Source organism: Pantherophis guttatus, chromosome 11 (genome assembly GCF_059756535.1).
Source record: "Pantherophis guttatus breed Tessera chromosome 11, ASM5975653v1, whole genome shotgun sequence".
In the NCBI taxonomy this organism is placed as follows: domain Eukaryota; kingdom Metazoa; phylum Chordata; class Lepidosauria; order Squamata; family Colubridae; genus Pantherophis; species Pantherophis guttatus.
In genome coordinates this window covers 27,006,298-27,029,961 of record NC_142073.1, presented here as the reverse complement: position 1 = coordinate 27,029,961, position 23,664 = coordinate 27,006,298, and the positions used below count along the sequence as shown (strand labels likewise).

Sequence of the window (23,664 nt, the reverse complement as noted above, 5' to 3'; positions counted from 1 at the left end):
ACATATTACTGAATGGAGAATTAACTAAGGCTTTCCAAATTAGAAAAGGGGTCCGACAAGGGTGCCCTCTGTCCCCACTTTTATTTATTTTAGCACTAGAAGTACTTTTGAGAAAGATTAGGAACAATAATGAAATAAAGGGTTTAACAATCAGAAAAGAGATATATAAGACACAGGCATTCGCAGATAATGTGGTATTAATCATGGAAGAACCATTAGAATCAGGCACTAAAATTTTGGAAGAATTGGGCAATTACGGAGAGGTAGCAGGCCTTAAATTAAATAAATCCAAAACTAAATTATTAACAAAAAATATGACGGAGGTAAGAAAAAAAGCACTGGAAGAATCAATGGAGATCCAAACCGCCAAGAATACCTTGAGTGTGGATTTCATCAAGGTGCTCGGCCCTCAGAGAGGATAATTATTTACCATTGATTAGAAATATTAAACAGGATCTAGAAAAGTGGGGAAGACTACAGATATCATTATTAGGTAGAATTGCGGCAATAAAAATGAGCATATTACCCAAGTTATTGTATCTATTCCAAACGGTCCCTGTTAAATTAGATTAAAAAAAATTTTTGGAGCTCAATAGCATCATCAGAAAATTTATTTGGGAGGGAAAGAAACCAAGAATAGCAATTAGGAATTTACAGGACAAGAAGGAAAGAGAGGGTTTCGGATTACCTAAATGGGAGTTATATCAAAAAGCTGCAAACCTAATATGGCTGAAAGATTGGGCAACCCTGAGAAATAAAAGACTGTTAACTTTAGAAGGGCATGATCTCCAGAAGGGTTGGCATGCATATCTCTGGGATACTGGGAAGAAGATGAAAACTTATTTCCATAGGCATAAAATAAGGGAGATCTTGATACAAATATGGGGAGAGATGAGACAGAAGCACTATAGGAAAATTCCGAGATGGCTTTCCACCATGGATAATATATCCAAATGTATTAGAAATGGGTAAAACAGTCAGATACAATGAATTATTAGATGGGGGAGGGAATCTTAAAACAAGGGAAGAATTGATGGAACAAGTTACTTCTATAGACTGGTGGCCATATAACCAAATTAAATCCAGATATAAAAATGATAAGGAGGAATTTGGCATTGAGACGAGCATAAATGGATTTGATAAGATATGGATGGGTACGGATGACAAAATTCTAGCTAAATTATATAATTACTTATTGGAGTACGATATGGCAGAGGAAGTAGTTAAAGAACCGATGTTAGCATGGGCCAAAAATATCGGACAGAATATAAATCTGAATGAACGGGATTCAATATGGAATAATAATCTTAAAATGACAAAGGCGACGGCTTACAAGGAAAACCAATACAAGCTGTTTTATAGATGGCATATGGCCCCAGCTAGGATAGCGAAGATCTACCCCAATTCGAGCCCTAAATGTTGGAAATGTGACCATCAGCAGGATACTTTCTATCACTGCTGGTGGACTTGTAATCAGGCACAAAAATTCTGGAGGATGATATGGATGTGGATTAGAGAAATAATAAAAGAAAATTTTGATTTCGAACCAAAAGCCTTTCTCCTGGGAATTTTGAAAATTGAATATGCAAAAAAGAAAAAGTACTTAATTATACATATTCTGACAGCCGCTAGAATTTCCTTTGCCCAGTATTGGAAAGAAAAACAAATACCACCTCAAGAACATGTTATTGGGAAAATACTGGAGTGCGCCGAAATGAACAAACTGACTTCAGAAATTAATGACAGAGAAGATTCGGAATTTTATAGCGTGTGGGACATGTGGTACGAATGGATGGGGAAAAGAAATAAAGAAGGAAATAGAGTACAGAGATTAAATATCAATTAATCAACAAAATCCATATGAACAGTATTACATTTAGTCTTAGAGATTTGAGCACTATTATCTTTAAGTGTTTTGAAATTAAATTTAGCTTTAAGAAACAATATCAAATAAAAGACAAGTAATAATGGATGTAGATGTATATATGTATCTAATTGCACCAATGAACCGAAAATGTATTGAATGTATCACTATATGTTATAATAAAAATCAAATTTAAAAAAAAAAAGGAACTTTGCATTGAGGAAGATATCCTTCTCCTCCAGCCATTTTGTCTTCTCAGTTGTTTTAAATAATGTACTGCTTGATTTTAGATAATGTTTTTCTTACTGTTTTTTCTTGTTTTATTTCATTACTTTAAATTTTTGTATTTATTTAAATTAATTATACAGCCACCTGTCCCACAGCAGTTTGATATTGATTTTACTTATTAACTGTTCCAAGCACTATGTATTCTTTACGCACCACTTGAGTCCAAATCAAATCTTCAGTCACAATATAACAAAAAACAAAATGAAAAATAGAGAAATATCAGCCTGACAGAATTTACAGTTGTGCTCATAAGTTTACATACCCTGGCAGAATTTATGGTTTCCTGGCCATTTTTCAGAGAATATGACTTTTAACATGAAAACCTTTCTTTCACTCATGGTTAGTGTTTGGCTGAAGCCATTTATTATCAATGAACTTTACTCTTTTTCAATCATAATGACAACGGAAACTACCCAAATGACCCTGATCACAAGTTTACATACCCCAGTTCTTAATACCGTGTTTTGTTCCCTTTAACATCAATGACAGCTTGAAGTCTTTTGTGATATGTGTGGATGAGGCTCTTTATCTTCTCAGATGGTAAAGTTGCCCATTCTTCCTGGCAAAAAGCCTCCAGGTCCTGTAAATTCTTGGTTCTTACATGATTTGCACGTTTGAGATCTCCCCAGAGTGGCTCAATGATATTGAGGTCAGGAGACTGTGATGGCCACTCCAGAACCTTCACTTTATTCTGCTGTAGCCAGTGACAGGTCAACTTGGCCTTGTGTTTAGGATCATTGCCATGTTGGAATGTCCACATACGTCCCATGTGCTTGGAGAGAGAGCGAGCAAGACAGCTTTCCAACCTCTGTTTAGGTGTGTGGGTGTGTTTGGGAGAGAGGGAGGGAGCGATCTGAATCCGAGGCACCCAAACTTCTGGCAGCGGCGGGGGCAGCTTCTGAGCAGCCAGCTCCACCTGATCTACTCCCTGAGTCTCACCGTTCTCGTCGCCCCCACCCCCACCCCACTCAAACAGCGACTTCCCTGCTCAGCCCCAACAAGCTATGCATCCAGGGTGCCCGCACCATCATCCCGAGAGAAGCAGAGAGGATCATTGCTTGCAAGCAGACAAGCAGAGGTAGAAGCGTACGCCGTGCTGTGGGAAAAATGAGAGGTCCTGTTGTCCCGCAGAGCCTGCCGCTGCTTGAGTGGGGGGTGGGGGGTGAGGAGAACGGCGAGACTCAGGGAGTAGGTCAGGTGGAACTGGCTGACTCAGGGCTGCTCAGAAGCCGCCCGTGCCACTGCCAGAAGTTTGGGTGCCTCGGCTTCAGATCGCACTCTCCCTCCCTCACACACACACACACACACAAAACAGAGGTTGGAGAGCTCTCTTGCTTGCTCCCTCTCCAAGCGCCCCATGCACAGCCCATTGCTTGGCGCGTTTGGTTGCAGAAGGAGGCGCAGCGCAATGGGGTTGTTTTGTTCACCGAGGTGGTACTTCAGGAGGGCAGGCGGACGTCTGCAGCTGACAACTATAATGAATATGTCCACCTGCCTTCCCGAAGCACCACTGCGGTGAACAAAACAACCCCATTGCTATGGATGCATAGCTTGTCGGGGCTGAGCAGGGAAGCCACTGCTTGAGTGGGTGGGGGAGGCAGTAAGCTGCTAGCTCCTTCCCCGCAGCCCTGCCATGCTTGCCTGCCTTCCACGTGGACTTTTGCTTGCCTGCCTTCACAAGCTGGTCACTGGGACGCCAGGAAGGCAGCATGAAAGGCAGGCAAGCATGGCAGGACTGCAGGCCATGGACCAGTTTGGGGGCGTGGCCAGCCAGCCATTGCTCCCGGTTCGGCGAACTAGCCTCAATCTCCGCTACCTACTCGCTTGAGCCTTTCCAAACCGGGAGCATTTCACCCCTGATTCACACCCCTTTGTGTCAACCTATGTGCATGTTATCAGGCCACAATCACCAGGGTATGTAAACTTTTTATCAGGGTCATTTGGGTCGTTTCTGTTGTTATTATGATTGAAAAAAAGTAAACACAGTTGATTGATAATAAATGGCTTCAGCCAAACACTAACCATGAATGAAAGAAAGGTTTTCGTGTTATCATTCATATTCCCTGAAAAATGGCCAAGAAATCATAAATTCTGCCAGGGTACTTATGAGCACAACTGTATGTTCTGTTTCCACGCTGGCAGAAGTGCCATCCTGGCCTTGCTTTGCCCTGTGTCTCTGTCAGGGTGACTTCTGCAGTGGGCAATTGCCTGCCGCAGTTCTGGTATGTCCTAGGCTGCTGCTGTTTAGGGTATCTGAAAATGTCGGTTTGGACTTCAGGATCATTTCTGAGGGCCAATCTCCTCTCGCAGATTTTCATGATATTTCCAAAGCAAGCAGAGTGTGGAGAGCTCAGGGATAGCAATATAGTTGGGATGCCTCTGAACCTAGCAGCTCCGATGATGGTGGCTTCCTCAGTGCCAAGATGTAGGGCCTGAGATTTGAAGAGTGGAGTGAAGGGGACAGAGGAAAATTATCCATTTGGAAAATTATCCAAATGTGTCTTCATTTTCTTTCTTCTCCTATGGAGACTGTTGGCCAAGTTGGATTTGGCCCCAACACTGAGCAGGCTCTGTTCCTCCAACCCTGGTCCTGGCTGCGAAGGTTCTTCTGTGACTCCATGGCCCTTAAAATCTGCTCAGCTGCCAGAAGCACTCTGAGGAGAGTTTGCTTGGACCATGATGTATCTAGTAGTCTTCACTCTCATGGAGAAGGGCATTTCCTTGGTCAGAAAGGAGCTGAGCGTTTCTTTGTTCAGTAGAGCCATTTTATGATTGTGGCTCTTGCCCTCTTACAGCAGAGACTTACAGCAAAGAGAGAAATTTTGATATCAGCATACTGTTAGAAAGTATGTTATCTTTAGTAAGCATGTTGTCTTTACCACAGTGTCCATTCAAACATGGGTCTTATAGATTCAGTAACTTTTCCTTTAGACATCTTGATTCATCAACGTCTCTAGCAGAATCTGATTCTCTGCCTTGTTCCAAATAAGACAACTTTTTTTTTAAAAAAAATATTCAAGTTCTTTCTGGAACAATCAAGAGACTCTTGATAATGTATGCGATAATAAACATGATAAAACATTTGTAATAAATTTAACAAGTACAAATGAAGATACCATACAGAGCAATACATTAAACATTCATTATGCACATATAAAACAGATACAGTAACAGATACAGTTAACATATAATGAATCAATTGTTCAAAAGTTGGAATTAAGATTGCCAGGAGAAATATCAACAACTTCAAATATGCAGATCATACCACTTTAATAGCAGAAAGTGAAGAGGAACTAAAGAACTTCTTGATGCGGGTAAAGAAGGAGAGTGCAAAAGTTGGTTTGAAACTCAACATTAAGAAAATTAAGATCATGGCATCCGGCCCTCTCAGTTCCTGGCAAATAGATGGGGAAGAAATGGAGGTAGTGACAGATTTTATATTCCTGGGCTCCAAGATCACCGCAGATGGGGACTGCAACCAAGAAATTAAAAGACGCTTGCTCCTGGGGAGGAAAGTTATGGCAAATTTAGACAGCATATTAAAAAAGCAGAGACATCACCCTGCCAACAAAACTGTGTATAGTCAAGGCTATGGTTTTCCCAGTTGCAATGTATGGCTGTGAAAGTTGGACCATAAGAAAGGTTGCGCGCCAAAGAATTGAGGCCTTTGAGCTATGGTGCTGGAGAAGACTCCTGCAAGTCCCTTGGACTGCAAGGCGATCAAATGCAGTCCTAGAGGAGATCAACCCTAACTGCTCTTTAGAAGGCCAGGTCCTGAAGATGAAACTGAAAATACTTTGGCCACCTAATGAGAAGGAAGGACTCACTGGAGAAGTACCTAATCCTGGGAAAGATTGAGGGCAGAAGAAGAAGGGGACGACAGAGTACGAGGTGGCTGGATGGAGTCACTGAAGCAGTTGGCGTGAGTTTAATAATAATAATAATAATAATAATAATAATAATAATAATAATAATAATAATAATTTTATTTCTATACCGCCCTTCTCCCGAAGGACTCAGGGCGGTGTACAGCCAATTTAAAAACACAAGACAAAACAATGATTAAAAATTAAAATAATTAAATAGATTTGGCCCGGTTTAAAACCCCGAAAATTTAAAATACCCCAATTTAAAATTATTATGTTGATAGCCCGGCCTGGCGGAACAACAGGGTCTTCAGTGCGCAGCGAAACACCCGGAGGTCGGAAATCTTACGTATTTCCGGGGGCAGTTCATTCCACAGGGCTGGGGCTCCCACAGAGAAGGCCCTCCCCCTGGGTGTCGCCAGCCAACATAACTTGGCTGATGGCACCCTGAGGAGACCCTCTCTGTGGGAGCGAACTGGCCGGTGGGAGGCTATTGGTGGCAGAAGTCGGTCTCCGGGTTGGCTCCGTGGCACCATGGATGGTCTTTTTAGACCGCCGCCCCCGTGATCCCGTTGAGCCGTTCTGACAGCGCTAATCAGCTGTCAAATGGCTTGAAAATCTCCCCTTCGGGAAAAGAAGAGGAGGAGAGCAGGTGGGTGAGGGTAGAGCTCCCCGAAAACCCCTGGATTAATTCCAGGGGTTAGGAGGGCGAGAACTCCCCGTTTAGCCCACTGAAGCTCCGGATCCGGGGGGACTCTGTTTTTTACAGAGCTAGGCGTCGCGTCCAATTTCTGCTGTCAAACAAAAGATTAAATGATTTCAAAAAAGCAGGCGGAACGGAAGCAGGAGGACAAGCTTTTTGCAAGTATAATGCTTAACTCCGGAGATACAATGTTTCTAATTGGATTTTCTGAGCTGGAAGTAAAGATGGCGTTTTTTTGTTGTGATTTTAAAAGTGAAAGCTAGAAAGGAAAGTGTCTGCTAATAGACTCGTGCTCAGAGACTGACTTTAAATTGCTGGATTAGATTTTAAAGAGCTGTTTGGGGAAAAGATTATCTCGTTTGGTGATTTATAAAGAAATTGCTGAAAGTTGCTCAAGAGGATGGCTGTGACTTTATGACTTTATGGTTGTGGGAAGAAAGAAAATCTTTTTAAAATAAAATGGCTTCCAAGAAAGGAGATTTTGAAAGTGCTGGAAGCTATTTGGAGGTGTCAGAAATGAAACAGTTGTCTGATTTACAGAACTACAAGGATTTTGATGCAGAATTTACAGAATTTATAAAAGAAGCCATGAATAATCATACTGCAGCTATAAGTAATCAAATAGCAATTCTTAAAGAGATAACAACAGAAATGATTGAGGAGACAAAAGCAAGTACGGAACATGATGACAATCCAGGAGACATTTTGATTGAAGCAGAGAAGGTGGAAGAATCTTCTCAAGAATTTTTGAGCTTATTCTCTGCTCTTTTTGAAAAAATTGATAGAATCCTTCAAAATTACGACTTGGTTTGGAAGAAAGTAGTAAATGACCAGACTTCCGAAGTTTCAGAAGATGAAGAAGATTTGCCAGTGGTATTTATACATTTAATAGAAAAGAAACAACTTTCAAACTCTTGACAATCTTTGGTTTTACAGACGAAGGAATGAACTGATTTATATAAGCAAGAAGAGTCGATATGGGGGCTCTAAATCAGAGGAAATTTTCTCAAAAAGGGGACAATCTTTGCAGTTACATCAACCTCAAATTAAAATTACAAACCTCCTCAAAATAGAAGTAGGAGGGATGCAGAAAGACTGGAAAAAATATAAAAAGAAAGCAAGAATGGAAGATTAACCTTTCTTTTTGGTTTTGCAGTTGTTCTATTCATGGTTAAAAATGATTATGCTTTAGGTGTTATAACTACTGAGGGGGAAAAAGTATAAATTTAAATATTGATTTTTAAATATGATGCATTAATGGTTAATTAAAATGATTATGTTTTTTTTTTTAAATGTAGAAACTTAAATAATGATAATGGCTAAAAATGATTATGTTTTAGGAGTTAAAAGTTGGAGGGAGGAAAAAAGACTGAGGGGGTAAACGTACAGATTATGATTAATTAAGGTTTATTTTTTGTTTTAAGATTTTTAAAATATTTGAGAGTAAGAATGTAAGATTAATCTTTTTTGGTTTTCTAGTTTATGTATTAATGGTTAATTAAAACGTTGATGTTTATGTTTTAAAATTTTAAAAGTTGGAGGGAGGAACAACGAAGGGGGAAAATGTAACTATTGAATATTTAAGGCTTATTTTTTGTTATAAGATTTCAAAATATCTGAATTTTGAGAAAAGTAGGAGGGGGAAAAATGTTTTTGTAAATGAAGTGAATACCTTATTGATATATTAAGAGAATTTTTAAGGTTTGAATGCTTAATATTTGTTAATGGTTTTGAAACTCTTAGAGTTATTGGATTATTTGCTACTTTGAGTCTATAAAAAGGGAGGTTGATGAAATTGTAAGAGGGGAGTTATGGGGTCTTGGGAGCTATTAAATCTTGCAGTTAGCTAGTTTATTTTAGCGAATGTTTGGTGAAATCTATGCCCTGTTTTTGTTCTGGGAAGTCGGGGGTGGGGGTGGTGAGGAGGGGTTGAAGATTGAGTTTAGAGAAAAAAAATTTTCTTTTTTTTTTTTCTTTTTTTTTTCTTTTTTTGATTGCTTATATTGTATACTTGTTTGATCATAAAATAAAAACTTTTCCTTTAAAAAAAAAAAAAGAAGTCGGTCTCGAAGGTACCTGGGTCCTGTGCCATGGAGCGCTTTAAAGGTGATGACCAACACCTTGAATCGCACCCAGAAGACCACTGAGAGCCAGTGCAGCTCGCGCAGGAGGGGTGTCACGCGGGCACAACAAGTTGCGCCCATAACCACCCGCGCGGCCGCATTCTAGACCAGTTGGAGCCTCCGAGTGCTCTTCAAGGGGAGCCCCATGTAGAGAGCATTACAATAGTCCAGCCGGGAGGTGACAAGGGCGTGAGTGACCGTGCGCAAGGAGTCCCGGTCCAGAAAGGGCTGCAACTGGCGAATCAGGCAAACCTGATAAAAGGCCCCCCTGGCCACGGCCGTCATATGCTCTTCTAAAGATAGCCGTGCATCCAGGAGGACACCCAGATTGCGAGCCCTCTCTGTGGGGGGCAATGATTCATCCCCAATAGTCAGCGATGGCACCTGCTGACTATATCGGGACTCCAGAGGATGGTAGAGGACAGAGAAGCCTGGAGGAATGTTGTCCATGGGGTCGTGATGGGTTGGATACGACTTTGCAGCTAACAATAGCAAAACATAGAACCAAAACCAGAGGAGTTACTTCATACTCCAAATACTCTTTGGAATAATTCTGTTTTTAATAGCTTGTGGAAAGCCAACCAGGTGGAATCCCTTTCTTGCCTGCTCTTCTGCTAGTTGCCCAAGACCTGGAAATTGGTTTTGTCATCAGGCACATTGAGCTTGGTGAGTGATGTGTACTGTGTACATGTAATACAGAGCTAAATTTCTAGCAATAATAGGAACTGCAGGCCTCCACTGATGCTGTGTATCTTTTGCTTTCTCTTCCTCTGTGGACCTTGTGAAGAAGTTGATTGTGAAGAAGTTGTGTTTGAAAGTTGGTGTATGTTTTTGCTTTTAACTCCCATGAAGCAAAAGTTGTGCATATCTATTGGAGCGTTGTTCTTTCAACTACTGTGGGGGCTGGGTAGCTCTCCTGCAATTGCTGAAATACAAGTCCCAGCAGCCTCTTCACCATCTGCATTCCCTGGTGCTGCTGGGAAGCTGTTATTCACCATATCATTTGTCATAGTAGAATCACGTTAAATGCAATTGCTGAATGCCATAGCATTTGTGTGGCAAACGTGTAAACTAGAAAGATCTGCTCTTAAACTGATAAATTTTAGTTGACTATCTTTACTCAGTAGATTCTGCAGTAACTGTAGTCTCTTTTTCTGAATTAGTTGCAAGCAAGAGTAATTGAGGAATCCACTCTCAATACAGTTGTGGAAATATGTTACCGACATTCATTATTTGTTTTTTAAGGTTGGTGGTGTGGACCCAAAGCAGCTAGCTGTATATGAAGAATTTGCACGGAATGTTCCTGGTTTCCTGCCAACAAATGATTCAAGTCAACCAACAGGAATCCTGGCCCAGCCTATGAAGGTAGCTGTCCACTTGAGTCAGAAAAGGACATTCAGGGTCTTATCCAGTGGCTTCTGAAGAACACTTTTGAAGAATAGTGCTATTCTTCAAAAGTTACATACTACAGGAAAATTTAAAAATCTACTATGATCTATTAAAGGCTTAATGTTTATCCATTTCATAGAATCACTGAATGTAAAAGTTGAAAGGGGCTTTGAAGATCAGCAGTGTCCATTTGAACAACAATATTTTTGAAGATGCTGATAGTAATGTTCCTGATGAAAACTAATCTAAAGGCATTTTTTAAAAGCAAATATTTAAAATGATCATTCCTCAGGGATCTGACTGCATCTTTGCTTCATCCCAATATAGCAAGCCTGGGCAACTGATGATGTGGCACAGATCTATGATAAATGCATGGCAGAGCTGGAGCAGCACCTGCAGTCTGTTCCCCACACTCTGGCCATGAATCCCCAGACACAAGCTCTGCGGAGCCTTTTGGAGGCTGTCGTTGTGGCTCGTAATTCTCGAGATGCTATTGCAGCCCTTGGATTGCTACAGAAGGTATGTGCATAAACTCCGGTGATCACTTTTTTGTGGAGAAAATAGTTGCTGGGTCTCCAAACATAGATTTGGAGTGCAAGTACCTCTAAAAAAGATGATAAGGATATGTCCCTACAAAGTCCCTATCTGACGAATCAGGACAGACTGGGCTTCCTACCTGTTCTGCAGTCTTAAGAACTCCCATTGGAGGATTTCCTAGCAAGAAAGCTGGAAAACTAGTTGTTTTCTTCTGCCTTAGGCTGTGCTTGGTCAAATTTCCATGGTGGCTACAGGATAAGCTGCAAAGCTTTACCTTGAAGTTATGAGCAGAGAGGATGGTCTTAATAGGGGACCTGGGAATTATTGGGTCAGTCCAGAGACTGAAGCAAACATGAGAAAGAAACTCAAAATAATCCTGCCTTGATATTGTTTAGTGTAAGAAGAAATGGAGCACAAATTGAGGAGGCTTTCAAGATTCTGTTAGTGTACCCTCTAACCATAAAATAGCATTCCTAGAATCCCCACAGTGTCTGTTTTTTTCAAATGCCTTCCATAAAGGGCTGACATCCTATTCTCAGGAAACTAATCCATATTTCCTTTCCTGTGATAGTCCTTTAAAGCATTAAAATATTGTTTCGGCAGCCCTTTCCCTTTTGTTCTTTGGCCTAAATCAGGGCTGTCAAACTTGTGGCCTGATACTGCACACGCCCGGTTTAGTGAAGGGGGGAAAAAGTTGTGATACGTCACGTGATGCCATCAGTTTGACACCCCTGGCCTAAATGTACCCAGTTAAATGTACTACATAGGATTAAGCTTTCAAGTCTCTCATCGTCTTAGTCTTCTCTATACAGGTAGTCCTTGATTTACGACCACAATTGAATCCAAACTTTTACTGCTAAGCAAGACAGTTGTTAAGTGAGTTTTGCCCCATTTTCAATCTTTCTTGCCATAGTTAAGTAAATCACTGCAGTTGTTAAATTAGTAACACGGTTGTTAAGTGAATCTAGTTTCCCCATTGGCTTTACTTGTCAGAAGGTCTCAAAAAGTGATCATATCATCCCGGAACCCTGCAACTGTTATAAATGTGAGTCAGTTGCCAAGTGTCTAAATATTGGTCACATGATCATGGGGATGCTGCAACAGTGGTAAGCGTGAAAAATGGTCATCAGTCACTTTTCAGTGCTGTTGTAACTTTGAACGGTCACTAAACAAACTGTTGTAAGTCAATGACTACCTGTACTCTTTCCAGTTGCTCATTGTCCTCCTTGTATTGTGCCCATCAGAACTGGGCATGGTACTCCAAGAGTGCTCTGACCAAGGCAGTGGAGAGTAGAACCAGCTATCCCTGTGAAAATATAAATCTGGATAAAAACATAAATGTTGCGGATGTCTTTTTAGAAAACAGAAGGAGAATCGTATCTATTCAGGACAGAATCAACCTACTACAGGTAGTCTTTGACTTATGGCCACAGCTGAGCCCAAAATTTTCATTACTAAGCAAGGTAGTTGTTAAATGAGTTTTGTCCCATTTTACGACCTTTTTTCCTCTAGTTGTTAAGCAAAACACTAATTGTTAAGTGAATCATGCAGTCATTAAGCAATTCTGACTTCCCACATTGCCTTACTTGTCAGAAGCCAGCGGGTGATCCCATGACCCTGGGATAGTGCAGCTGTCATAAATACATGCTAGTTGCCAAGCGCCTGAATTTCGATTATGTGATCCTGGGGATACTCCATAGGTAATAAGTAATAAGATACTCCAGTCATAAGTCAGTTTTTTCAGTGCCATTGTAACTTCGAATGATCACTGAATGAATGGTTGTAAGTCAAAGACTTACAGGTTTTGTGGGCTTGTGTATCATTAAAAAAATGAGTTGTTAACTATTTGATTATATTCTTAAAAGATATAAAATCCAATCTGAAGAGAGAACTAGTTTTTTTCTGCCAGAAAATTCATTAAGAAATACTTTCTTCTTCTGACAGGCAGTTGAAGGATTATTAGATGCTACGAGTGGTGCAGATGCAGACCTCCTCCTCCGGTACCGCGAATGTCATTTGCTTGTATTAAAAGCCCTGCAAGATGGCCGGGCCTATGGCTCTCCCTGGTGTAACAAGCAGATAACAAGGTCAGTCATTTATTTATTTATTTATTTATTGGTTCTATTTATATGCCGCCCTTTTCCGGAGACTCAGGGCGGCTTACAATGCGTTAAGCAATAGCCTTCATACTTTTGTATATACCTGCTTAGTCGGGCTTTCGGGCCCCCCTAAGCGGTGTTCTTTTTTATACAAAGTCAGTTTATTGCCCCCACAATCCGGGTCCTAATTTTACCTACCTCGGAAGGATGGAAGGCTGAGTCAACCTTGAGCCTGGTGAGATTTGAACTTGCAGTAATTGCAGACAGCTGGTGCTACTTAACAGCACTTTAGTCTGCTGCGCCACCAATGCTCTTTCATCATCATGACATGGGGGTGAAAGAGCTTTGAAAGACCATCACATGGTTTTTACATCATAGTTTTCCCAGAAAAAAAGCAAATGTAGAAGAAAAAGAAAAGTATCAGGACTAGGATTCATGCACCTTCAAAATACTTAATCTCTCTATAAAATAAATGCATGAAGCTGAAAAAGTATGTTGTTTTGAATATGGGATGAAACGGTTCGGTCAGAAGGTCCTTCTTAGTTGAATTTAGCACCAGGAATTTAGCTTCCCCGCTGCCAACATGGAGCAAAGGTGTCGTAGGCTCTCTACTGTAGAATAAATTTTCAAAATGTTTGAAGCCCCTATTCTATTCAATTCAATTTTTATTTGTTGATTAGCCCTTTGGGCCATATCAAGCCCTATTCTATCATTGAACCAAAGAAAACTTAGTGTTTTTTTAAAAGTTCTTTTAATATTCCTATAGGATACAATAAGAACAATTTAAGCAAAAAAGCAAGCCCCACGTTCAAACACAAGCTTGTCTCTGGCTATCGGTCTGGTAAAAATTATTTGTGATGACATTAAAAAAACGTACATCAGTGTACTTTTCCATTATAAATCTGGCTTAACTAATATTTCTCATCAAATAAGCCAAGCCGGATTTGCATAAGTATCAACTATCACCTTAGGAAAGCTCACAGAACACATGCTGTTACATTTCAAATCTATAAAAACAATTCAGTTTTTCTGCTGAGCAAAATGTATTCAAAACTGCCTTGTCCCCACCCACACCCACCCCCCAAAGTTTTGAATAAAACAGTGTATTTTGTTCTGAGAATGACAGAAAGCTCTCTGAATGTGGGTATTTTCTCTCAAGCTTAGTCCAACCACAGTAACTATTTTGGGCTTTTGCATAGATTTGGATTGGCTTGAATCCTTGGATTGACCCAATACCTCCTATAAAGTATTCTTGTAATTGCTGAATGTATAAATGGTGTCTTGATTAATGTGACCCCATCATTCAGGCTTAATGTTGAGACATTTGAGACACCAGTTGACAGTTGAGACACCAACAGCACATCGATGAACAATTGGCTGTGTTACATCTTTTGTGAAGCCCCCTGTCTGAGCTTTGGGCCTCCATCGCTGCATTTTGGAGATGTATACGACTGCAGATCTTCTTGCGCTGCGAGATTCCCCCTTCTCGCAGATGTGGCCCTCCTCACTATCGAGGGCCCACCTCAAGGAAGGGTTTTGGGACCCAGAGAGGTGGCATGTGAAAACGAGGGGATTGAGGGGTTTTTTAACAAAATTTTTAGTCAAATTTTTAAGGGGTCCTAGGGAGGGGGAGGGTCAGATTGGAATTCGGGCTGTGGGTATGGGGGATAACCCACAAGGGGGAGGGTCGGGTCTGGCAGTGAAGCGTGGTGTGGGGGATGGAGGACCCGGGATCGAGGGGGGGGTTAGAGCTTGTCCGGATAGCTTTTTGAACATCAGTACTGTAGGTGGGAGGGGTAGATATGGCGGGAGCAGGGGGCCATATCGTGTTAGGGGAGTGCGCACTCGCTGTCTACGAGCGGTGGCGTGCTCCGGCCCCCAAGGCTCTACTCGCTCCTCAGGTTGCATAGACCCTCAGGACCCAGGCCTTCGGCTGATGCTGTGCAATGCCAGGTCCGTAGTAAATAAAGCCCCCCTCATCTGTGATCTTGTTCAGGAGGGGGGTGCGGACCTGGCAGGTATTACGGAGACCTGGTTGGGCCAGGAGGGGGGGGTTCCCCTCGTTGAAATGTGCCCGCCAGGTTTCCAAGCATTCCATCAGCCGAGGTCACGGGAGGGGCGGGGGGGTAGCGGTTATCATTAAAGAAGGTCTGAGACCGAGGGAGGCCACTGTTCCTCAGACGGCCGGCTGTGAATCCCTTTTTGTGAAATGGGGTCATGGGGTTCAGATGGGTTTGCTGATCACGTACCTGGCTCCCTGCCACGTGGCAACAGCCCTGCCCGAGCTACTCAACGTCATCGCCGCGGTGGCGGTTGATACCCCTAAGCTTATGGTTATGGGGGATTTCAACCTGCCGTCCGTGGGTGAGACGTCAGAGATGGCTCGGGAGTTCATGGCTTCCATGACAGCTATGGACCTGACCCAGTTAATTCATGGCCCTACCCACACAGGGGGAAACACGCTGGATCTGGTTTTTGTCTCTGGACAGTGGTTGAGGGATCTTGATATAGGGGATATAGTTACTGAACCCTTGTCATGGTCAGATCACTCTCTCCTTCGTCTCGACTTTCGAACCGCTGCACCCCGCCGCAGGGAGGCGGAGCCGGTCAGATGGTTCCGCCCCAGGCGCCTGATGGAACCTGACAGATTCCAGACGGAGCTTGGGCCATTTCCTGAGGTTCTGGCACACGCCTCGACTGGAGACCTGGTGGCCGCCTGGGATAGGGCGGCTGCTGGTGCTCTGGATCGGGTCGTGCCTTTGCGGCCTCTGACCCGGCGCCGATCTCAATTGGCTCCTTGGTTTACCGAGGAGCTGAGGGAGTTGAAGCGCCGGAAAAGACGCCTAGAGAGTAGTTGGAGGGCCAGTCTTCTTGAATCTGACCGGACACTAGTAAGATCCCACATTAGGAATTACTTAGTGGCGATAAAAGCAGCGAAATGTAGTTATTTTGCTGCTCTTATTGCGTCATCAGATAATCGCCTGGCCGCCCTCTTTAGGGTGACCCGCTCCCTGCTCCACCAGGAAGCGCGGGAGGACCCCTTGGAGGGTAGAGCCGAGGATTTTGTTCAGTATCTGTATGACAAAATCACTCAGATTCGGGAAGATTTGGACTCCGACTGGGTAGTCTCAGGGGGAGAGACGGGGGCAGGTCTTGAGAATGTTATCTGGGATGAGTTTGATCCTGTGACCCCTGAGGACGTGGACAGGATTCTGGGTAGACTGAACGCGACCACTTGTTTATTGGACCCGTGTCCTTCCTGGTTAGTACTGGCTTCCCGGGAAGTGACACGAGGCTGGCTCCAGGGGATTATAAACGCTTCGCTGAGTGAGGGTGACTTTCCCGCCGCCTTGAAAGAGGCGGTGGTGAGGCCTCTCCTCAAGAAGCCTTCCCTGGACCCGGCAATGTTGGTAAATTATCGTCCGGTCTCCAATCTTCGCTTTGTTGCGAAGGTTGTTGAGAGTGTGGTCGCGCAACAGCTCCCCCAGCACCTGGATGAAACGACGTATCTGGATCCGTTCCAGTCGGGCTTCAGGCCCGGGTACAGCACGGAAACGGCATTGGTCGCGTTGGTTGATGATCTCTGGAGGGCTCGGGACAGGGGGTGCTCCTCTGTCCTGGTCCTGTTAGATCTCTCAGCGGCTTTTGATACCATCGACCATGGTATCATGCTGCACCGGTTGGAAGAGTTGGGGGTGGGAGGCACTGTGTTGCGGTGGTTCTCCTCCTTTCTCTCTGACCGGTCGCAGTCTGTGTTGACAGGGGGACAGAGGTCGACCCCGAGGCCCCTCATATGTGGGGTGCCGCAAGGGTCGGTCCTCTCGCCTCTCCTGTTCAACATTTATGTGAAGCCGCTGGGCGAGATCATCCGTGGTTTCGGGGTGGAGTACCATCAGTACGCTGACGACACCCAGCTGTACATCTCCACCCCGGATCACCCCAACGATGCCCTTGAAGTGATGTCCCGGTGCCTGGAGGCCGTACGGATCTGGATGGGGAGGAACAGGCTCAGGCTCAACCCATCCAAGACTGAGTGGCTGTGGTTTCCGACGTCCCGATATAGTCAGTTGACGCCATCACTGACTATTGGGGGCGAATCATTGGCCCCCACGGAGAGGGCTCGCAACTTGGGCGTCCTCCTGGACTCACGGCTGTCTTTAGAAGAGCACTTGACGGCCGTGACCGGGAGGATTTTTCATCAGGTTCGCCTGATTCGCCAGTTGCGTCCCTTTCTGGATCGGGACTCTTTACGCACGGTCACTCATGCCCTTGTCACCTCCCGCCTGGACTATTGCAACGCTCTCTACATGGGGCTCCCCTTGAGGAGCACCCGGAGGCTCCAACTGGCGCAGAGTGCGGCCGCGCGGGTGGTAATGGGAGCGACATGGCGTTCCCATGTAACACCTCTCCTGCGCGAGCTGCACTGGCTCCCGGTGGTCTTCCGGGTGCGCTTCAAGGTTTTGGTTACCACCTTTAAAGCGCTCCATGGCTTAGGACCCGGGTACTTGCGGGACCGCCTACTACCACCAATAGCCTCCCACCGACCAGTACGCTCCCATAGAGAGGGGCTCCTCCGGGTGCCGTCAGCCAAACAATGCCGACTGGCGGCCCCCAGGGGGAGAGCCTTCTCTGTGGGGGCACCTACTATCTGGAACGAGCTCCCCCCAGAGATACGGAGGATCCCGGATCTGCGCACCTTCCGCCGCGCCTTAAAGACCTTACTATTTCACCAGGCCGGCCTGGCCTAATTTTCCCCCTCTTTTATAAAAGATTTTTAAAATTTTAAATATTTTAAATATTTTAAATATTTTTTAGTATTTATATATTCAATTTTAAATTGGTTTTAAAAGTTTGGGGTTTTAAATTTGTCGGGGCCAAAATTATTTAATTTGATTTTATTCTATTTTTTAAATTTTGTATTGTATGTGTTTTTATTGTTTGGCTGTGCACCGCCCTGAGTCCTTCGGGAGTAGGGCGGTATAGAAATCTAATAAATAAATAAATAAATAAATAAATAAATGTTGTTCTTAGTTCTGTATAAGATTATATTGTGCACTTAGTGCTGCTGTGTGAGTACTATTCTAATCTCCTTAAATAAAAGAAATGATGCCTCTGACATGATTAATATATTCTGAGATGACTATTGAAACAGGTTATATCTGAGAAATAATGAGTTATATCACCTCACAGAAATGACAGAAATCAAACTTAGTTGCTTATACCCAAAGGTGATTTTTCAAGAGGCAACTGGATTTTCTGATTTTTCTTTGAAGACATTTCACTTCTCATCCAAGAAGCTTCTTCAGCATTGACTGGATGGTGGGGAATGGAAGGATTTATACTCCTTGCAGACAACTGGTCATTTGCATTCTTTTAGTGAGTTGTCAAAGCTACCTGGAGGTTTATCTGTGTCGCCGGGGTCACCTGAGTGGTGCAAATGGGTGTGGAGCCTTCTTGGAACTGTTGAAAGGACTGTGTTGTAGATTGGAGATAGATAATGTTGTATCCCTCCCCCTCTGTTGAGAGAGGGCTGGTTGTTCAATTTTGATATAAATAGCCTCTTTAACCTCTCTTTCAATCCAGCGGTCCTCTCTGTCCAAATTATGGACTTTGTTGTCTTCAAAAGAGTGGCCTGTGTCTTTTAAATACAGGTGTTTTATCCTTGGGATGGAGAAGCTTCTGCCTTAGTGTATTCTTGGGTTTGAAGTGTGCATGCATGTTATGTTGGCTGAAGATCCTCCTGAGCTTTTGTGATATTCCTGAAACGTATGGAATGACAATGTTGCTTCGTTTATTGTTCTCATCATTGTCTGTTACAGAGGAGCTCCTGTAGAGTCTTTTTTGAGATTTGATGAAGGCCCACTTGGGATAGCCACATGTTCTGAGGGCTTCTTCGATGTGTTTACGTTCTTTTTCTTTCCCATCTATGGGAAAGATGGTAGACAGGCCTTCAGCTCAGTGATGTAAGGTTCTGATGATAGGTTATTCAAACCCAAGAATACACTAAGGCAGAAGCTTATCCACCCCAAGGATAAAACACCCAGACAGAAACTGAGCAACATAGTATATGCAGTATAATGCAGTGAGTCATGTGCAAATCGCAAGTTGACAGTCCGTACATTGGGGAAACAAAACAACCACTTCATAAACGCATGGCACAACACAGAAGAACAAACACATCAGGACTAGATTCAGCAGTCCATCTGCATTTAAAAGACACAGGCCACTCTTTTGAAGACAACAAAGTCCATATTTTGGACAGAGAGGACCGCTGGTTTGAAAGAGGGGTTAAAAAGGCCATTTATGTCAAAATTGAACAACCAGCCCTCTCTCAACAGAGGGGGAGGGATGCGACATCATCTGTCTCCAATCTACAACACAGTCCTTTCAACAGTTCCAAGAAGGCTCCACACCCATGTGCATCACTTGGGTGACCCCGACGACACAGATAAACCTCCAAGTGGCCTTGACAACTCACTAAAAGAATGCAAATGACTAGTTGTCTGCAAGGAGTATAAATCCTTCCATTCCCCACCATTCAGTCAGAGCTGAAGAAGCTTCTTGGATGAGAAGCAAAACGTCTTCAAAAAAAAAAAAACCCTGAAAGTTCAGTTGCCTCTTGAAAAAAAGCACCTTTGGGACAACCATCACCTGGATGACTGAGAATCTCCATAGACATTTAGTTGCTTATAGTTTTTAACTATGTTTTTAACTTCCTCTGAATCCTTCCTGTGAAGTCACAACAAATGACATTACTTTGAAAGTTATTGCTGTGTGGCAGGTAAAGTTTGTGGTGGTTTTATTATTATCCCAAATGGTTTTGTGTTAGCTGTTTTCTGTCCTTTGTGGACGGCTCAGCTAGAACTGATTTGCTACTACTTCTTGCTGACCTCCTTGACGCAAGCCAAGACATGACCTGTCTGCTTAAGTTGAAGAGACATGAAGCAGAGATTAATCAATCTTTGCCTGCTGAGAGTTAGAACAAAACTAAATTAACATGAGAAAGTGACAATACTTTTCCAGATGTCTGATTGAGTGTCGAGATGAATATAAATACAACGTAGAAGCAGTGGAGCTCCTGATTCGTAACCATCTAGTTAACATGCAACAGTACGACCTTCACCTGGCTCAGGTGAGTTGTTGACATTGGCTTTCATGAAGACAATACAGATGCTCTGGGATGGAAATGGCTCATTCTTTTTGGCATCTCTGCTCTTTATAGTCCATGGAGAATGGCTTGAACTACATGGCAGTGGCGTTTGCAATGCAACTGGTGAAGATCCTGCTGGTGGATGAGAGAAGTGTGGCTCACATGACAGAAGCAGATTTGTTCCATACCATTGAAACTCTGATGAGGATAAATGCTCACTCCAGAGGAAATGCTCCAGAAGGGTAATGCTCAGACACCGGGGGTAGGGAGGTGGCCAAACAAGCCTGATGGCCGTTTGCAGAAACAACTGCTCTGTCATCCCCACCCCACATTCTTCCTGGGTCAGGAGTGGCAGAGAATGCTATCCTATCCAATCTGGAATCTGGTTAACTTCACTGTGTTGTCCACAATACAGGTAGTCATCACCTTATAATAGTTCATTTACTGACCGGTTGAAGTTAAAATGGCACTGAAAAAAGTGACTTATGACCGTTTTTGACACTGATGACCATTGTAGCATCTCTGTAATCACGTGATCAAAATTCAGATGCCAGACAACTGGTTCATATTTATGACAGTTGCATTGTCCTAGGGTCCTGTGATCACCTTTTGTGATCTTCTGACAAGCAAAATCAATGGGGAAGCCAGATTTTCTTAACTGTGTTACTAACTTAATAATTGTCTCTCTTACCAACAGAAATTTTGGGCTCAGTTGTGGTCATAATTCGAGGACTGTTTTTATCATTCATGTATTTGACTTAGTTAATTTGTCAATTTCCTTTGGAAGGAAAAAACAGGATAATACAGGTAGTCCTTGAATTACAGAAGTTCACTTAGCAATGGTTCAAACGACATCACTCCCAAAAGTACTTACAACACAGTCCCAAAGCTATGAATGTTGCAGGACCACAGCAGTTGTTCATCCTTACAACTGACCACAAAGACACTGCAACATTGCCCCTGCCTATTCCCCCCCTCCCCCCAAGAGGGACCTAACAGGCACTGGTTCTGCTAGGCTTGTCCCCATCTCATCACTGATCACTCCCTTACCTTTTGAAGATCTGCAGAGTCAGGGCCCTATGATAGAAAAGCCGCCGTCTTCTCAGATGCTGGTGAAGCTGTTGCAAAAAGCTTTTTGCACAGACAGTGGTGTGAGATCATGCCTGCAAAGCCTTCCATCCCCTTTGCAAAAGGCTTCTTGTGTGGAGGATGGAGTCCTGCAAGGGCATGAGATCACGCCCCAGAAGGCTTCCATTCTCCATACCAAAAGCAAAGGGGATGGAGGCCTCTTTCAGACTCACCAAGGCTGCCTGGCGCTCTAAAAGTGGATTGGGTGTCCTGCACAGGCAGCCTCAGTGAGCCAGCCAAGCTGAGCAGGGCACACTCACCCCACTCTGCCTCTGTTCTTACTGCTCTGCTTTTGGAGCACCGGGAGCAAGCAAGCACGCTGCCATGCAAGCCACATGGCAGATAGGCTGGAGAGGACACAGTTGTTTGGCGAGAAAGGAGGAGCAATCAGCCTGTTCTGGAACTCCTTGAAAGGTAAGTGAGTGATTGATAATGGGATGGGGGATTGTAAACGGAACATGAGATAGTCCTTGGGTGTTCAGAAGCAGGTGGCCTGTTCCAGCACTAGGTCTTCCATGGTCTTCCCCACCCTGAGTTATCTCATGTGCACTTAACGGCACATCCAATTACCAAATGCATTGGGGAAAGCAGGGACAGATCACCTTCATTTAACATGATCCAATTAACAAATCCTTGGGTTACCAATGTAATTGGCAGGCTCTATTACATTTGTAACTTCGGGATTACCTGTATATGGCATATGTGAGATGCAAGTGCTAAAATAATGTATGCTATGGACGGGCTCTAGCTGTACAGAAGCCGACCATATAACTTTATTCTTACAGGTTGCCACAGTTGATGGAAGTGGTGCGGTCCAACTATGAAGCCATGATTGATCGTGCTCATGGCGGACCCAACTTTATGATGCATTCTGGGATCTCTCAAGCCTCAGAATATGATGATCCTCCAGGCTTGAGGGAGAAAGCAGAGTATCTCCTGAGGGAGTGGGTGAATCTTTACCATTCTGCAGCCGCTGGCCGGGACAGCACCAAAGCCTTCTCTGCATTTGTTGGACAGGTAGAACTTGGGGAAAGAGAGGTGCTTTTTTTTCAACAAAACTATGACATAATGATTATGGAACTTGTAAAGTGTATTAATTGTCGCATCAGTGTACTGGAATCCATATTAAATAGTTTGAATGAAAATTATCTACTTTCATCATTAAACTATAAGCTTAAATCAGATGCAGAGCAAAAATAAACAGTATGAAATAGCAAACAAAGTTAAGTCATGTAAAATTCTAAATAGTGAAAACATTTTACAGGATGCTAATAAAAACAGGCAAAAAGCAAAGGAGAACAAAGTCAACAAAGTTTGCTGAGCTTTGGTAAAAGTTTGCTGCCAACCGTAACTGAACAGGTAACCACTTTGGGAATGCCTGCCAGATCCTTTCTCCCTCAAACATAATGCCCTGAGCTTGTCTCCAAGGGGGAAGCAATCCATCACATGCCTGGGCCTGGCTTGGTAGCATGTACAGTAAAGCAGCTCTACGACATAAGGAAGCTCCTTTGACTACCCTTGCGTAGGCTGCAGCCTTGGCACGGCTGAAGACCTGCATTTTGAATGCATTGGGTATTGTATTGCAAAATATTTATGGGAAAATAGATGGGATCATAACAAAAACTATTGAATTAAAATTAAATAATTACATTAAATTAATCAGTACAGTTAACTTGTCTGTTGTCCACCATGTATTTAATTCTTTTCCCATTCTGGCACTTTAGAGTATATGCAGCTGACCTTGCAGAGCACTTTGTAGTGGCTTCAGCAACCAAATGACAGCCAACCCTACTATGGAAAAGTGTTAAATAAAATAATAATTGTCAATATGGACAGACTTAACCATAGTTTCAATTGGGAAACTGATCATCCTAGACCAAGCCAAGTCTAAAAACGCTAAGGAATTTCTGGAAGCCTAGCCATCAATAGACACATGGACATAAACAATGTCTATAGACTATGCAAAAGATACAAGCAACAAGCCAAAAAGGGAACAAAAAGACCAAAACACTTCCCTGTCAGTAATCGACACCCAGATAAGCATAGAATAACTCTAAAATTAAGATCACACAACAATCAAGTGAATAGTACCCCAATCAAGGAACTGCCAAACACGCCAACAGTAAACAGCCCCACCAAAGAACCTCTACACCCCCACCAATACTGACAGGATAAACCAGTAGAACATCAACTGAGAGCAAACCCCACTCCTCACTAGCACTGGTGATGTGACCTAGTTTGGGCAATGAAATGTCTGCAAGAAAACAACCAAGCTCACAGAATACCAAGGATCCCTGATAGTAGTTGTCAAATTCACAGTATTGTTGGATGAAACAAATTACTTAGACATGTTTGCAGAGAGACCTACTCTTGCCTTTTAATATCCACTGTTTCAGATTGCTCTTAAATCCACCTTTGTCATTTCATGCTCACCTGTTACCTGTTGGCTCAGAGCCCTTTTCTGGAGAGTACTTGCTTGCGTTATTCACAGTTGGAATAGAGATGTTTTTTACAAAC

The 23,664-nt window shown here is 43.2% G+C and overlaps 1 protein-coding gene across 8 annotated transcripts in view; it reads left to right on the top strand.

The window, feature by feature from the left end:
- CNOT1 (CCR4-NOT transcription complex subunit 1) overlaps positions 1 to 23,664 on the top strand; it is a 164,662-nt gene that overhangs the window by 120,531 nt on the left and 20,467 nt on the right. For 5 of the 8 annotated variants that reach the window (XM_060681493.2, XM_060681496.2, XM_087877186.1 and 2 more), the window contains exons 34-39: positions 10,090 to 10,209; positions 10,561 to 10,752; positions 12,715 to 12,857; positions 19,893 to 20,001; positions 20,092 to 20,261; positions 21,933 to 22,185. In XM_060681493.2, coding sequence (XP_060537476.1) covers positions 10,090 to 10,209; positions 10,561 to 10,752; positions 12,715 to 12,857; positions 19,893 to 20,001; positions 20,092 to 20,261; positions 21,933 to 22,185 — 987 coding nt within the window. The remainder of the gene's footprint in view (positions 1 to 10,089; positions 10,210 to 10,560; positions 10,753 to 12,714; positions 12,858 to 19,892; positions 20,002 to 20,091; positions 20,262 to 21,932; positions 22,186 to 23,664) is intronic. The other 3 variants (XM_034425696.3, XM_034425699.3, XM_087877187.1) reach the window with 1 other exon arrangement.